Consider the following 17,997-nt stretch of genomic DNA (forward strand, 5'->3'; position numbering starts at 1 on the left):
AATATATAAGGAGTCAGGTTGTATTCTGTCTTTGGAATATCAGTTTAATACATTTCTTTCTTCCCCTTTTCATTGCCGATGGCAAGGGAGTTTACAGAATGGGGAGTATATTTTCAATCTCCTTCTTCCTTATATAAATACACAGTTTGGTTATATTAGTAATGTTAGTAAAGGTGAGGGGTATTTGCATACTATCTACATTCAGCTTTACCCAAGGCTGAGCTATTAGAAAACAGAGATGAGATGTTATCTTCCCAGCTTCCAAATGACTGCATGTAGGGATCTGGATGGATACTTTATGATTTGGACCAGTGGGTGTTTAGACACTACTCATGCCACTGAAGTATATCCAGCCCCTCTGTTCATTTTATCAGGTGGGAGGGAGAGCTGAAAGTGTACAAGTGTGTCTACTCAGAGAAGATGTTCAGAATATAATTTTGGCTCTCCTGAACTCTGCCTTTAGGGGGAAATTACCATTATCTGCTGGTTACTACAGCAGGGTGAAGGGTTACTTTACCTCTGATCTGAAATCACAGTTCTAAGTGACTCATATAAGAAGGCAGACAGTCTCTTATTAAAATATATGTTGTGTTATAATCACCAATATAACACTAAGGGTTTTCATTCATTCTATAGCTACAGAAGCAAGTCATGAAAAGATTCTAACTGATCAAGGATAGCAGATGGCTTTCTTTCTTATGTCTGAGTTCATAAGGAAGAATCAAGAAACAACCACAAACCTGACATTTTCTTAAACTGACATATGAATTAGCAATGTAATACTGAAAAGTGAATTTATCATAAAGCAACTCCCCTTCTCCATAATTTTTAAATCAACTTCTCATTTTAAAACTAGCAGAATCATAAGATTATGAAAATGTCATTGTGGTGTGGACAAAGGTAATACCAAAGTGCCACATAGGCACTGTGAGGAATCAAGAAAGCATATCCTTGTCTTTAATGATTTTATAAGATAATGACAATGAACAATTTATACTTTCAAAAATAATAAGACAGTAATGGGAGCTTTAATAGGAGTTTGCATGAAATAGTGTAGCAATTTCTATGTGTAAATGCTAAGCAAAACATAATAGTGCTAAAATAATTCAATTTAAGGAAACAATCTGGAGTCGTTATAGCATTAAAAGGCATCAGAAAATGAAAATTTGTGTATTTTTAATTTGATATGAAAAAATAATATAGGATATGGGTAACTCACATTAGCTGTGTTGGGAATATAATAAAGATTATGTGACTTACCCATAGTTTTTTTAAAAAAATTAAAAAATATAACTTGAAAGCTTTCATTATTTAACCTAATACTCATATATTGTCAATTTCAGGAAAACAAATTCCAGTACAAGAGAAAATATGTTATTTATTTGACGTAGAATATGTCTCTGGAGAAAAGGTAGCATAAAAGTAAATACAGACTGTACTTGACCATGTTTCTCTATATTTCCTTTCCTTCTAATATTTTATTAAACCTAAAAGCAAAAATAAACACAAAAAGACTACAGAATAAAATATTCTCTTGTGATTGGAACATCAAGACAAAATATACCTATTTTGAATAAAAATAAATGATGCATAAATAAATAATGCATTACAAATGTTTACCCTATATTGAAAATGATAGGTAACTAGAAGAATCACATAGGCACAGGTCCAGAAAAAGACTTTCCTTTGGCTATATTTATCTATAACTTTGAGTATGCTTCTCTAATTTTAAAGAATTTAACTGTTACTTATTTACTTTAGAATAATGTCTACCATAATAAATAATACTATGGACAAATTTTAATTACCATACATCAAAAGAATACATACATAAAATGATCTATCAAATGTCTTATTTTGTATAATCACCCTAACTTTGGTTTTTATTTTTTTATTTTTATTTTTTTGGTGGTACTGGGGTTCCTGGAAGCCCTTCTACCTTCGGGCTACACTCCCAGACCTATTTTTACATTTTTATTTGGAAACAGGGTCTCCTAAGTCAGCACGCGCGGCTGGTTTCAAACCTGCGCGATCCTCCTGTCTCTGCCTCCCAAGCGAGGGGATTACAAGCGTGTGCCACCATGCCCGGCCTAACTTTGGTTTTTAAATAGATTTTTCTCCTCTAAGTTTTACACTTATCCTTGCTTACAAGTAATGGAATTAATTTTTCTTAAACTAATCTTTAGCTATTTGGTAATTCTACTGAATATGATAGACTCATTGCTTTTGTAATTTTCTCATATTGGAGAAACTGCTTCATCTTCTACATATGAAATTCAAAATAGAAAATCAGAAAATACTAGAAAATACAGGAAATATATATATATATATATATATATATATATATATATATATATATATATATATCTGCATCAAGATAGGAAAATCTGCAACAAGAATTTTTTTTCTAACAGGTAACTGTTTACATATTACATGTCACTGATGTAATATTCTCTAGAGTCTCTCAGGCTTATGAGAATTACAAGGATGTTCTCTTGCCCAGTATTCTCTATATGGCTTCTTATGGCCTCTCCTATCCTAGGAGTACTTGCTGGGTGGGGGTACTGGATTTCCATTAATTTAAGATATTTATCCCATTCATCTCTGTCATTTCTAGCTGCTCTTGATTCCTGTACTAAGAGTTCCTCAATACTTGGCTAAGGGAGGGTATCCTTTTCTATTTCCTGTTGAAGCAAGCATACATACAGACTCCTCCCAAACACTTAGAATTTTGAAAACTGGTTCTCACTCTAGGGAAATAAAAATAAATGATTGTCAAAAACTGGAGAAGCTGCATTTCTCCCTTCAAGTAAACTTTAAAAAGTCCACAGGTGGTATATCTAGTGTATACTTATAAATAAATTGGATTGTTATATTTCTAGTAGTCTCTTCTCTGATTTTTACAAACCACAAATTCTTACTCCCTACTCCTGAAAAACTCCAAAACGTTCAGTCACTTCTGTTCTCAAGAAGACACTGATCTGATAATCATCTCTTTTCAGTCACAACCCTCTGCTCTCTTCAAACAATTCCAGAAAGGTTTATTGAGAACTTTGAGGTTCTGTTGTTCCTGTGATCTGCTCACTGGGGAAGTTAGTGAGCAAATAGATTGAGATAGAAAAAAACTAGCTGTACCGACTCAGAACAGTGTCTTGTCTTTGAGGATTTGCTGTGTGCATCTAGTACAATACCAAATAAATGTTGCCTACTAAAATTTTCGAAGTCAGAATATCTTCATGTTATACAATAGGTAACCTCAAGGTTTCTTTTTTTAACAATAGCTTTTCCAAATGATCTAGTTTTGATCATTAATTTCTAGCCTAATTGGTTATTATCCTTTTTAGGCTTACATTGCACAGTCTTCCCAAGAACTGCCAATTCTTAAATATGAGTCTGATACCAGGATATTTCATTTTTTTAAAAAAAAGTTACAGGAATTTAAGTATTATAGAAAAAGAAGGATTGAATTACCCAATTTTTTTTTCTTTTGGCCCTGAGAAAATTAATTAAAACTGGCCACCATCAGATCGTCTCCATGGTACATGGAGAGTAACCAACCATCCTTGTTTGCTTGGGATTAAGAGAATCTTCCTGAATGTGTTTTTTCAGGACCCCAATATGGGAAGTTCTCAGGTAAACCCGGACAAATTAATTATCATTAAAGTAAGGTAAATAATGATTCCAAATCTATAAACCAAATATGTGGAGCTAGAACAAATGAGGATAAGAACAGCAAAGGAAAGACAGTAAGAACAAATGAGTACATATGTCACCCTAAATAACCACAAGAGGCAAGAGTTTACCACTATTAGCTATAAAACCATAGTCCTGCTTGACTATGGAATACTGATAAAGTCACAATTGTGGTCCAGATTATCCAAATAAATCAATGCTTTCTATGAATCTAAAGACCTTTGAGTAGAAGTCTTCCAGAGAGCAATCACTGCCCAAAGCTGATTCATTAGCACAGAAGGAAGTTCTCAGATCAGGTAGAAATGTCAGGGGTATACCCACAAAGGATAACATCTTTGTCAAAGGTGTTCAAATTAGAAAACACACAAAAAAATCTCTGATTGGATGAGGCATTAAGTTGGTTACTGTGGATACAAAACATTCCGAGAAAACAATAAAATATCTAAGAACTCTGCAAGTAAGTAGCTCTGAATGAATTGTTTCTCACTATAAAGTATCTGAATGTGTTTGTTGATGAATTTTACAAACATTAGGCTTGTATGTCACAGTTTTTTTTAATATTTCCCCTCCAAAACTGAAGACTGAGTTTTCTTCTTCCCAGAATATCTAAGCAGAAAGAGACTAAAAACCATCTCATTTTTAATTTGGAATGCGAATCGGTATTATTTGACAGTCTGCCATCACAGAGCAACTTCTGTACTCATTATTACCTTCCTTTATAGGAAAATGAGCCTGTATTGGTATTATTTCATCTCAAAATAACTTAAACAGAACATTTTCAACCAAGTCAAACTTCTCTATTAGTGTTCTGGTTTGGTTTACTCGTTCTTTCTCCTTAGTCCTAACAGAACTGAGTGGTTCATTTTGAGCAATGTACACATAGACTACTTTACTCACACATGAACACCATTATCAAATCAGAGAGATGGGTAAGACGTAAATTGAAATGGACTTCCTATGCTAGGCAATAAGTCGCTCTTGTACATGACATTTCTATAGGACTACCGAGTGAACATTTTTCTGAGACAACAGTGGAATGATTCACGACTGGCATACAGTGAGTACCCGGATGATTCCCTGGATTTGGACCCATCCATGCTAGACTCCATTTGGAAACCAGATTTGTTCTTTGCCAATGAGAAGGGTGCCAACTTTCACGATGTCACCACTGACAATAAATTGCTGCGTATTTCAAAAAATGGCAAAGTGCTCTACAGTATCAGGTAAGCCCCCATTGACAATGTCTGTTATTCTCTCCATTTATTTTCCGGTCTAGATGTGCCTAATTCTCCAGGTCAGGATATATAGAAAGATTTGCATTTGTGGTCTCTTTTTTAATCAATGGAATCTTATAGTTGATTGAAAAGTGCCAGGAGTTTCCATGGTCTTATAAGTGTGATTATCTAAAACAAAACTGCATTTTGTGGATGGATGATGGTACTGTCTACCTGAGCAAGTTTTTTGGCAGCATCAGTAAGGGAATTAAAAGGCCTTCAATTTAATTTTCATTGAGCATAATGTGTGAATTCTCATTTCAACTGTAATTTAACCATACACACACAAATTAAATGGCTCAGAATGGTCAATAGCATACATTGGGCTGGGTAAGTAGAGACCTTAGTTTAATCTCATCTCTGCTTTTTAACTAAACGTGTGGCCTGATCTCATCAAATAAATTGAGCTTGGACTGGGGGAAGAATATTCCTGAAGTAATTTTTTATTCTATATTCAAATATGATCTTCTTTAGAATCTTTAACACCCTAGGCTCAAAACAATATCTTCCTTTTCTGAATTCTAATAGCAGTTTCACTTTGACTATATAAGGCTCCTATTTCTTCCCACCTTATATTTTAATTATTCCTGCATGTTAAATAAGTATTACATGAGAACATGAAATTTGGAAATCAGACAAATCAAGCCTTGGAAGTTACTAAGTCACATGATCTATATTACTCAGTTACCTTACTTGTACAATGGAAAACACCATATATATCTCTGAGTACTATTGTATGAACAAAATATATAGAGGTCAGCAAGCATTTTCTTTAAAGGCATAGGTAATAAGTATTTGAAATTTCACAATCTAAATTGCTTCTGTCACAACCAGTTACTTCTGTCATTTAATTCCAAAGCAGGTATAGACCATATTCAAGCAACTGGACCTGACCTGTTTCAGTGAAATTTTGTAAACGCAGGTGGTAGATTGGATTTGACCCTTTGGCTATTATCTCTGATACAGAATACATAAAAACTACTTGCTACAGTGTCTGACACAGTGTACATGTTCAGTAAATAAAATGATGACAATCTGTACTGTAAGATCAGTATTCTTTTGGAATAGTAAGCTCTTTGAAGCTGAGATACTTGAATTTTGCATTTTTGTAGCATATTTCAAAGGGCTTGGGAAGTATATTTTATATGAGAGATAATTAGTATACTGAATAACTACTGGCATTTTAAGGGTCCTTTGTACAATAATTCGTTCACTCCAATTTCATAACCTACCCTCCAAAAAGTAGATAGTTTGTATTGTATTATCCATGCAACTTATTTTAACAAGTTTACAGACTCACCACCATAAAAATATCATTTAACAACTCTCTATATAGCTTGGTTCTCTATTACATATTCAATGTTTTCTTCCTCATTTTGGGGGGGGTATTGGGATCGAACCCAGAGCATTCTGCCTCCAAGCTATACCTCCACCTCTTTTCATATTTTATTTTGAATCAAGGTCTCACAAAATTGCAGAGACTGACCTCAAACCTGCCATCTTCCTGTGTCAGCTTCCCAAATACTGAGATTACAGGCATGCAAAATCACACTTGGCTGCATATTTTATTCTTATACATAACAATTTTGTGGCTTGCTGGTGGCCAGTAGCCCTCATATCTTGTGGAAAGAGGCTGCTCATTTTAAAATGTGGCAAGGCTACCACGTGCACAAAGAACCAGGAAACTTCTCCCAAAGTCTACTTCATATTTAAGGAAATAGAATATTTTGCATGGTGATGCATTTGTTTGGTATAAGATGCAGTATTGGGCACGACCTAAGTTGATGTGACCTGATGAAATGGGACATATGTAGAGCATGGTGCTGGGAAGGAGAGTTATAAAAAGCAGCACAGGGTATCAGCTGCTTCAGCTAATCCTCCAGGCCTTGGGTGGTGTTTGCTCTAGTAAATACCTGGTGTCATGCATTACTGAAATAAAACCAGGTTGCTGTTGTTGCTTTCCTTCTATTCTTTGAAGACTTTCTATTCTAGAAAAGTAAAGGATATAATTCTCCTCATACCTCGATTCAAAGGCAATTCTTAAATCCCTGATTTTCAGCTATAGCATATTATAGGCTCTGAAATGCCCTAAAATTGTTTGGATTGGGTGGTATGTGTCTCAAGGTGGGCTTGTTTAAACTCTTCATTCATTGTGTAGGTATAATCTGAAATCAGAGGGGAAAAAAATCCTTGTTGAAGGAGAACTGGATATGTCACTCTGAAGAAGCATAAACTCTTGGCAGATTTGAACTGCAGGAATCTAATTATTTGCCTTGAAGGGATTGCAAAGAGCCAGACACTGCACTGGGCCTAGAGATTCAGATTTGAGTAAGATGTGGTCCTTGTCCTAAAAGCACTATAGTCTAACAAAGTGAATACACTATAAATTAAGTAATAAAAATTAATGGGGAACAAGGAAAATAAAAGTGTTCATAATTTTACAAATGAGTTGTATGATTCTAATATTGTTACAATTTGGGAGTCAATACTCATATTTGAGTCAGTGAACTCAATTTAACTAGAGGTCAAGCAGTAATTAGTGTTAATATATGACCCACTTAAGGTTTGACTCATATGTAAGGCTAAACGGGATATAGTTTTTGATGACATAAAGGTACTAAAAAGAATTTGTTGAAGTTCCATTAGGAAGGAATTTTCCTGTATACTTGGGCTTAGAATACAAATAATCTGGGAGAGGAAAACCTTTGGCTAAATTTTATTAAGCTGTAAAGAGATGATATAAGACTTATTTTTTCTTCTTATTTTATTTTTTCCTTTTTTTGGTACTGGAGATTGAACTCAGGAGCATTCTACCTCAAATCTATACCCCAGTCCCTTAAATTTGAAACAGTTACTGAGGTTTATTTTTGGTGGTCAGTTTGATGTTTGTTTTGTTGCAGTTTTTGTTATTTGCTTTTTTGTTTTATAAAATTCTTAAATAAATTATAGAAAATAAAAAAGAATAGTGAGATGATGCATATCAGGTCCTTAAGAGGAGAAATGAGATAGGATAAAGAAAAGTTGAAAATGGTAATTGAAGTAGTGGGCTAGAAGCACTATGGACAAATCTTGAATTGTCTCCACCTTGTACAGTCAAATAAGGACTTAAGCACTGTGTCTTGGTCAGGATTGTCACTGCTGTAATCCAAAACACATGGCTGCACAACTTAGATGAAGGAAGATTTATTTGCTCACAGTTCTGGAGATTTCAGATGGTGGAAAGCAAAACTCTGCTCTTACATCATGGGAGCTAGAAGCAAAATAGAGAGCAAGAGTAGGAGGAAACATATGTAATCCACAAGGCCACCCCACAAGAGACCCCTGCTTGGCAATCAAGCCTCATTTCCAGCGTAGATGCCTGGTTTCTGTCAAGTATGGGAGATATTCTAAATTCAAACCACAACATATTGGGTCTACATTAAACATTATATTCTATGTTGATGTTTTATATCTGCATTTTTGAAACCCATAACAGATGCAGATACTATTTCGTTTGAAAAGGAGTCTTTGCTTTCCTTATCTTTGTAGGAGCAGAGATAGAATTAACTTCACAGGAAAATCAAAGTGCAAAGCTTATATGGCCAAGCAAAACACCAACAGAACTATATAGACCACTGACTTCATAATAAGCAAGATCATTATTCTCAAGATTTTGTATATCTGTTTCCAATAATGTTAGGGCCTAAAAACAGAAGGAACAATAGAGCAGTATTCCATAACTCCTCATTCAAAGATTTGGGGTACTTGAACAAAATTCACATGGATATTTTAATAGGAAAAAATAATATAGTGAATTTTTATTTAGTGATGTAAGACACAGTCTCTGTTGAGGAAAAGTATCAAAATAATGTCTGCCATTTCTCTTCAAATTCCTTTTTCAATATTAACTTCTCTAACATATCTTATAACTTCCTGATTTTTTTCAAGTTTTCTTTATGGACATGACCCATTAATTACTGATATCTCTGACCAACATACAAATAAGATCACACATCTTGTTTTGTATATCCTCTTCAGAGAGAATCAAATTCTAAATTTGCATCACTTAAAATGGTTGGAATCAGCGGGTCATGGTGGTGCACACTTGTAATCCCAGCATTTGGGAGGCTGAGACAGGAGGACCACAGTTTGCAGAGAGCCTCAGCTACTTAGTGAGGCCCTCTGCAACTTAATGAGACCCTGTTTCAAAATAAAGAAAAATAAGGCAGGGGGTGTAACCCGGAGGTCGAATGTCCTTGGGTTCCATCCCCAGACCTGCAAAAAAAAAAATGGTTGGAATCTGTAGTGGAATAATGAGATGAGTTTTTAAAGTTATACTTATTATTGATAAAACAATGTTTTTTAAATTTAGTATAATGAATTGAAGTAAACATCAGGTCATCATGGGATATGCCTTGCAAGATAAAAGGAAAAAAGAAGAGGCGGGCATTTTTGACAAAGAACAACTTGTCTCATAAATCCACTATGTCTTTTCTGGTATTTGTTTTATTCCTTTAAATTCCATTGCTTCTGAGAATTTTCTGTCACAATTCTGATTTTTATAGAAATTGAATTTGTAAAGAAATATAAAGTTGCTTTATAAAACATCTAATTCAACACTTTTTAATAATGAGGGTGTGACTTCGTTCATAAGTTAGGTGAGCCAAAATAATGGAACCCATGTGTGGATACTTAAATCTGTCACTTTTTCTGCCATCTGCTATCATGATGAACAATAGGCACCATTTCTGGAAGGATAAAATGATTACCTCGTTGTTTTGTTTTAAAAAACATTTATCCCACCAGCATTAGTGGATATATTTGGTTACTGAAACTATACTGCCAATTTAATATTATGGTGTGTTCTACCTTAACAATGTTCACCTCATATTTTTTGGTTTATTATGCAATTTTGGAACTTTACTCTGAAGCATATGGTGTTGAATGCTATCCTGATTACTATCATGATAGTATCCTAATACTATCATAGACATGGGCTTCAAAGTCAAACACTCCTGGGCTTGACTATTTGGCACCAACACTATTTGTGAGATTTAGGATAATATTTTACTTCTATGGACATCATCTTTGAAAAAGAGGTAATTTGGTTACAAACATTAGTAGATTACAACATATGTTATGGAAAGACATTTAAAAGTGGTATCGCCATATGCTCTAGGGCTCTTGGTAATTTTTTGAAATTTAATAATTGTGCTTCCTGTTCCATACACTAAGACAAAGACAAACTAACCAAGCTTGAAACTTAAAAGATGGGGTTGGCATACTCTTTTAGCATAACCCTATGGAGTAGGAGTTCTTAAATTGAGGGTTAGGCAAATACTTCAGGGGATCCTTGAACCTCCCTAAAAGTATATGTGAATTTTGTACATTAGGGCACTTAAAATATTCAGTTTGTTGTTATTAAAGTGGCTATGATCCTCCAACTGTTAGTGGTTTGATTCTTGATTTATTAAATGGCTCCAGAATGACTATGCCTCAAGTGAGGTTGTCAAAGAATGGTTGTTTTCTTTCAGTGTCTTATTTGACTGAGCAGGTACTCAGGGGCCTCATTGTACCCTTCAACTACCAATAGTTCCCCAAATTATGAATAATTATGGAATTTCTCCTCCATAAAAATACTCCAAAGGCATCTGCCCACCTCAACCTTTATATGAGTTGAAACATTTCTCTATGGCATTGGAAGTGATTTGTTTGTTAGTCCCTTTTGAGTCAGTTCACAATTCCAGGTGTTGATGATTCAGTTTTCCACCTTCTCAGTAGTACATTAGTTATAATATAAAATACATGGGGACTGACATGCCTTTCCTCTTTGATGATGGATTACAGGCACCACTGAGAGTAGGACGAGTGTTAATTTTCAGACAGACACCCAACTATGCCCTTCAAATAATTCTAAGACCAACTGAATCCACACACGTAAAGGCCAACCTTTCCCACATGGTCTCCAATTCTTGACTCATTGTCTGCTTTGATGCAAGAACTTTAAAAGACTCCAGATTTAGTTGCAGAATGATTTTTATGGCCTAATAAAAAAGAACATTCTTTATTTAGATGTTAGAGATGAAAATAAAATACAATGAACTCAGACCTGCCTAAATGTTACCATTGGTGATGTTCTGATTACCTTACTCCCAGTTTTGATGAGACACAGAAACTTGTATTTTCTGCTAAAAGTCAGCTATGAAAAGCTGTGCTTTCTTATCTTTGTGCACATTTGTGCCATGCTTATCTTTTTATCTTATAATCCAGGAAAAATTGCATTCTCATATCCTAACTTGGTGTTCAAACCCTCATTAGGTTTGTGACTTGACTTAATTCAGTAATTAATGACTATAACATAAGCGCCTACATCAGAATTAAGCAGCAAGCCTTCAAGGAAGTGCTGGGAAATGCCATGGAAACCACAAATATTCCATTCTTCTTGGAGTAAAGTTGGGAGGGTGAGAGTAGCTGGCATGCACAGATACCTATAGATCCATGAGGAGCTGAGCTAAGTGGTACAGAGGGGGTGATATTGGAGTAGAGACCTTCATAAACAGTGCAGCTGAGGGTACAATTATTAAGGGGTTGTGTACATCATACGTTCTCATAATGTGCTATAAACCTCCTTCAGTTCCCTATTAGGTTCATAAATACAAATGCACAAGGGGCATAATATTGGTTTAAGTGTAACTGAATATCTTATTTTTGTTTTGAAGAAAAGTGATATTTGTTCAATGAAATACACAGAAGTTGACACAACCTCTTGTCCTTGATGGTTTATCCGACTGGACTAATAGCAAGATTTGCCTCCTTTTGGAAATAACTTCCCATCACATTAATGTTTATCAGTTTGCTGTTCAGGTGATGCTGGAGAGACAGAAAAGTGAGAAGGTAGCTCGGGCAAGGTGAGCTCTACACTTCTGTCCACGATTTACTGTATCTTCTAGGATCATAGAAGAGCCTCTCCAGCCCCATCAGATCATCATTTGACTCTGTTTCTTCTAAAATATGAGTCTGAGTCAGGAGTGCAGATGAAGTCTAGGGCTCCTAGTTCTACCATATTATAAGTCCATAACTCAAAATGACCTCCTCCTTCTTCCCAAACCATAAAACATCCTGATGAGTATCTAAGAATGGTTCTTCATGTCCCTTAAAACTTGGGGCCAACAAAAAAAGATTCTGAATTTAAGTATGCTTGTTTCACACTAATTTTTGATCTTGGAACTCTTCTCTCTCATACTAAATATACAACTCTTGAACAAAGGAACCTGGTCTGGACATTGGAAGGAGAATATTAGATTACACGTAAGCTAAGAGGTGGCCTTGAAACTTTTAACATTTGGTTTCCATAATGACAAATACTCAGTACCAAGCTCTCAATGGAGAAATTTTCCAATTGCAACTAAATCATTTACCCTTTGATCCAATAAGTAGAACTATATTATTTTAATTCATGTTAATGAATTATATATTTATATAATTTTTGACAACTATGTAGAGATGGTTGGATGCTTCAATAATTGACTGGATATATAGACTAAGGGAATCACCTGATATATTTGAGCCAGCAGATTTAAAGTGTTAGTTTGAAGCCTGGTGTGGTGGCGCACTCTTGTAATCCCAGCATTCGGGAGGCTAAGACTGGAGGATCCGGGTTCTCGGACAGCCTCAGCTACTTAGTGAGGCCCTCTGCAACTCAGTGAGACCCTGTTTCAAAATAAAGAATAAAAAATAGGGCAGGGGTATAGCTTGGAAGTCAAATGCCCCTGGGTTCCATCCCCAGACCTGCAAAAAAAGGTTAGTCTGCTACTATTTATTATCTATATTTTGTAGTGGCAAAAAGCCAAAGGAAAAATCTGAGTTACTGGTGATGTTCTTCAATTTATGTTGATGTGGACTTCTTCCTGGTCCACACTGCTGCTTTTGAAAGGTTCTCTTGGTAGCACTAATCCAAAAATAAACATGCATAATATCACTGTGGTTCTTAGGAGACAAAGCAATTACTTTAGTGCATTCCCACAGCATTTATTCCAAATGAAAGGTAATATATTTAAGATGGGAAAAATCTGTCCATCTCGAAGGTTAGCAGTCTCTCCAAAAACTTTCTCCTTGCGCATAGCATTTAAAATTGCAAACCACCAGCAAGGCCAGGATCAGAGTCTGACAGGTGGCCAGGCCAGTGCCGGGGCCTTCAAGAGTGGGATTGAAACCTGCAATGCAGCATACACAGAGCAATATCACAGAAAATAAAAAAAAAATCAGATGCTTTCCCTAATATGCAAAACTTAGGAAGAAATGGTAATAGGAGGAAATCTAGTTGAATAAAGGGCCCTATGGAGGAGCAATTAGGTGACCAATCAGAGGGGATGGGATGGGGGAAGATGGAACCTCTTTAAAGCACATGATCACTACATCAAGCATGGGATCGAGGGAGGGGGAGGGAATGGGATGGGGATTGGATAAAGGCTAATTGGTTGATGTGTGCCTGTATATCCTCACAAGTCTTGTATTCCATTGAGATGTTTGATTACAATGCACCAATAAAAATATATTAAATAAAAAATGAATAAAAGTGCAAACCAACATATGTACCATAGAGGGAACAACTTTGACCATTGGGTGGTCATTGAAAGACAGGTAATGAAATCTGCATCTAAATATGTAAAGTTCCACATTACACACTCAAAACTAAGCCCTCGTGTCTAATTGGTGAGTTCTTACAAAGGACAGTGAAGTAAGAATTTTATTTGATGTCTCATTTTAGTGGGGTTGTATTTCTAAATTTGAGCAGTCAGATAAAGGATAGGAAACAAAAAGCAAAATATGGGATTAGAAACAGAATATTATATTTAGAGAAACTCTGGTTTCAAAGATTAATGATTTTATAGACTTATTTTTCATAAAATTATAATTATATACAAAGACAGAACAAGTCATTTAACCTTTCTTTGCCCTTCATTTTTCCCAGTTCTTGATTTATACTAGCTATTCAATGAATGTCTTAGTCATCTCTGAGTTGGCTATAAAATAAAGAAACTGGAAAGACAGTTCTCCCCATCTTCCCAGATAAACACTAGACATTCCCTTATTGAGTACCTGTACCATCTAAGCTCCACTCACCTTCTACACTTAGTCCAAAGCAAATAGATATTCTCCTTGCTTTGGGTTTCCTCCTTTTGGGAGGCAAATGATTCATGAAGGAGGTGATACTTGCAATTCTTTTCAAGTAACATATTGGCTGGTGCTAAGCCTAACTCTTTAGCTGCTTGTTAAGAGTAAACTGAGGGATTATGCTTGCTTTTTAACATATGTTCCAATAATTGAAAGACTATCTTATCATCTGACTAGAATGCCATTCTTTCTCTAACCTTTGCTACCATAAATAGTAACCACCAACACTCCACCAATTACCAAAGTAAAAGTCATAATGTAGCAAAATGCTACCCAAATAAAATAGGCAATTTTGGTCTCTGCTCTTAGCAGGTACAAAGTTCCTTTGGTTTTTCCCCAAATATATTTGCAGTTCACAAGAATATAGGCTCTTGTTTTCTTTACCTTTACCAAAAGTAAAATAATTCTAAATAAAATACTACCAAAAAATCACTACACTGTGCTTTTCTGTCTTTCTAAGCCTTTGTACCTCTGTTAAACAGTTATAATGTTAGCCACATAGTAAAAATGGTCAAATTAGTACTCATTTTAATGAGAAGGCTACTAACAGTTCATCATCACACATATTTGTTTGTATAATAAATAAATACCAGATTCAAAATTACTTTGAAATTTAAAATATAACTAAAATGTACGCAATGTTAATTGTTTAAATGTAGTGATTTGAGCTATCTTTTTATGTGGTATTCGATTTAGTTCTCTCCTATTCAACACCAAACATTTTTATTTGGGAAGCATCAGAGCATTTGGGAAAGTTTGAGCTTCCGATTTACCAGTTGCTCTCCAAGTTGAATCTAATACATATTTGGACTTAATTAACATGAGCCAACCATATGTGTGCATGTTTGTAAAGGGACCACACACAGATGGGAGCCATAGTATATTTTGTCCTCCCAGCTAGAATTGCTCAATGCATATGGCTATTTTCTTTTTTTCCCCAAAATTTATTTTTATTTTTTAACTTTTATATTGGTGCATTGTATTCATACATCATAATGGGATAAAAAAAACTTGTGTAGACATACATGCACACATTGCCCACTTATCTGCTGAGATTAGTCAGTCACAAAAAAATAAGAAATTGGATGTTTTCCCTAATATGTGAAAGCTAAGGAGAAATGGGTCATTGGAGGAACTCTAGATGAAAAAGGAAATCCTATAGAGGAGCAAATAAGGCAACCTAACTGAGGAGATGGGAGGGGGAATGAAGAAAACTCTCTAAAGCATATGGGTATTTTCTATGCCACCTTTATAATGTTTGGTAAATATGGACCTAACTAGTCATCTATTGGGATTATATTCAGGGGACAGTAGAATAGCTGATGAACCAGGGAATGTGGTCGCTCTTCTCTTGCATATTCAAGGTCAACAGGGAAAAACAGCGCAAGTACCTATTTGGAATTAACTGAGAGGAAAAAAAATCTAACTATACAGCTGAAAACTAAGTTGGTGGTTATAAGTAACCTTAAGTAATATTGAAAAATGATGCATTGAGGGGGCCCATCCACAGTGTTCTGAGCTTTATTTTCTATATATTTCCATCCTTCTTTTGATATTTTTGTATCAGCATCTGCCCTATGAGATATGGATAGATGATCCATCAAGTGATTAACACAAAGGAGGAAAAGTCAAACTGTACTCAAAACATTCTTTCCTAGTTATATTTCCTCATAGTCATGGGAGGCTTTAACTAAAGACTTTTAATCGACTATAAGAGCTAAGAGTTGGTAGGGTTTGAAAAAGGACATATGAAAATTTTACGCAACTCCTGATAATCTACACACTATAAATTTTTCAAACATTGTTTATTAGGAAAGCTTTATCAGGTGCAGCCACACCTGTGCCTGTCCTTGGACCAAGTAATCCATTCAGCGATGGAATGCACAGGATACATTTTATGTTTCAAATGTGCCTGAATCAGATGTGACTGTCTTATATTATCCAAGGATATTCTTCAAATATCGAAGTTGGAAAAAAACTTTTAAAAGTTAAATTATAATTTCCCAAATATTATATGTGATTCTAACATTAAAATGTGATCTAATTAAAGAAAGAATCTGTCTTACTTCAAATGCCTGATGCATGGTGCCCAATAAACATTTGCCAAGACATTACTGAACAGAAATACTAAATTACACCTCAATAATTCCTTGCTGTAAACATAGCTCTAGTGTTCTCTGCACTCTCTCAACCTTCAAGCCCAGTCCAACTTCATCTGTAGTTCCATGAATTTTTATAAAAATTTTATTGTTTATCCCATGAATATTGCAGCCACTTCCCTGATGCTTTTGTAAATTTCTCATTGGCTGTTTTTTTGAGACATCAGAAACTGTGACTTGATGTACTGCTACTCTCCTAAGTATAGATTTTCTGCCTATTTTTGGCCCTTACACATTGTTTCAGTCAGCATTCTCACTACTGTGACTGAAAATACCTGTCAACCACAACTTAGAAAGATTTATTTGCTCACAGTTCTGGAAGTTTCAGAGGTCCACATTAGGCTAGATGAAGACTGCAGAGCTCAGGACATGGTGCAGAAAGCAGAGAGAAGAGTGCAAGGGCTCTGCTCTCAAATCATGAAGGCCGGAAGCATGAAAGAGATCAAAAGGAGGAGGGTTCATATATCATCCCCCAGGGACCTGTCCTCAGCAATAAAGCCCTGCTTTAAATATGGCTGCCTAGCCTACAGCATGATATCAGGGAGGACTCTAAATTCAAACCATAACACATTCATGTATAAAAGTGAAAACTGGTTTTTGCTTTTTTTTTCACTTCACCTAGAAGCTGTCCCCCATCCCCCTTAGCAGTTCTCTTAGTCTTCTAGCTGTACCCACCACATTTCTGGCTGCCAGTGAACTCACCTTGGTTTCACTGTATTGACTTGACCAATTTGACCAGCGTGCCTCTCCATTGGTATTGAGACTCTTGACTAACTGCCTTGTTTCATTACTTGTAGTCCAATCACTTACAATCCTACTTGGGGCTAATCATTCTGTGTGATGTTAGGTAGAAAGTAATATTTCCCAAAGATAAAACTAATGCTACTCAAAATGTTGCAGAAAAAGACCCCTTTCTCCATCACTTTTCCTATTTCTCTTTCCAAACTTTCTCCCTTTAGTCTAACATATTGAAAATAAAACAATACCTTAGACCTGGATGACGTAGTACTTCTTTGTGTGCTTTTGATAAAGTAATGTTCCTTTTCTTATTGGTACTTGGGATTGAACACAATGGCATTCTGCCTCTGAGCTATACCCCCAGCCCTTTTAATTTTTAATTTTGGACAGGATCTTACTCAATTGCTGATGCTGCCTCAAACCTTCAATCCTCCTATCTCAGCCTCCCTATACAGGGATTACAGGTGTGGAGCACCATATCCAGCTTAAAGTATTGGTCCTTAAAGTGTGCTCCAGGGCACCAGCATCAGTGTCACTTGGGCTGCTTATCCAGAGAGTCTACATTCCTACAAAGCCCTCTCAGGTAATGTTTATACCAACTAGGGATCAGATATTTTGAAGGATATTTTGAAGGATATTTGATCAGATATTTTGATAAGATATTTTGAAGGATATTTTATCAGATATTTTGACGAATAAAGGATATTTTGATCAGATAACCAGCCTAGCAGTATATTTCAACCCACTAATTTCCTAACTCTTTCCTCTCTCCATGTGTGGGTCTTATTAATGATGTACTTTTAACTTGACTTCTAAGTTGTCCCCAGGCTAATTTCACTTAAGGTCTAGGTGGGTTAAGATGACGATCTTGTTCATCTCTTGATGCATCTTGCCAAAAATAACACTAGAATGTCATATGGTTCAGAGATTTCAAGTTGCAATTAGGAAGAAAGATATACATTGTACAATAAGGTATTCCT

General features: G+C 35.5%; 1 protein-coding gene across 2 annotated transcripts in view; it reads left to right on the forward strand.

Annotated features, from left to right (window-relative positions):
* The window catches only part of GLRA2 (glycine receptor alpha 2), a gene marked incomplete at both ends in the record, with an annotated part of 207,005 nt that overhangs the window by 60,121 nt on the left and 128,887 nt on the right, over positions 1–17,997 (forward strand). For both annotated transcript variants that reach the window (XM_080719045.1, XM_080719044.1), the window contains one exon: positions 4,693–4,916. In XM_080719045.1, the coding sequence (XP_080575171.1) occupies positions 4,693–4,916 (224 nt within the window). The remainder of the gene's footprint in view (positions 1–4,692; positions 4,917–17,997) is intronic.

Source organism: Muscardinus avellanarius (assembly GCF_963383645.1).
Source record: "Muscardinus avellanarius genome assembly, chromosome: X".
Taxonomy (NCBI): domain Eukaryota; kingdom Metazoa; phylum Chordata; class Mammalia; order Rodentia; family Gliridae; genus Muscardinus; species Muscardinus avellanarius.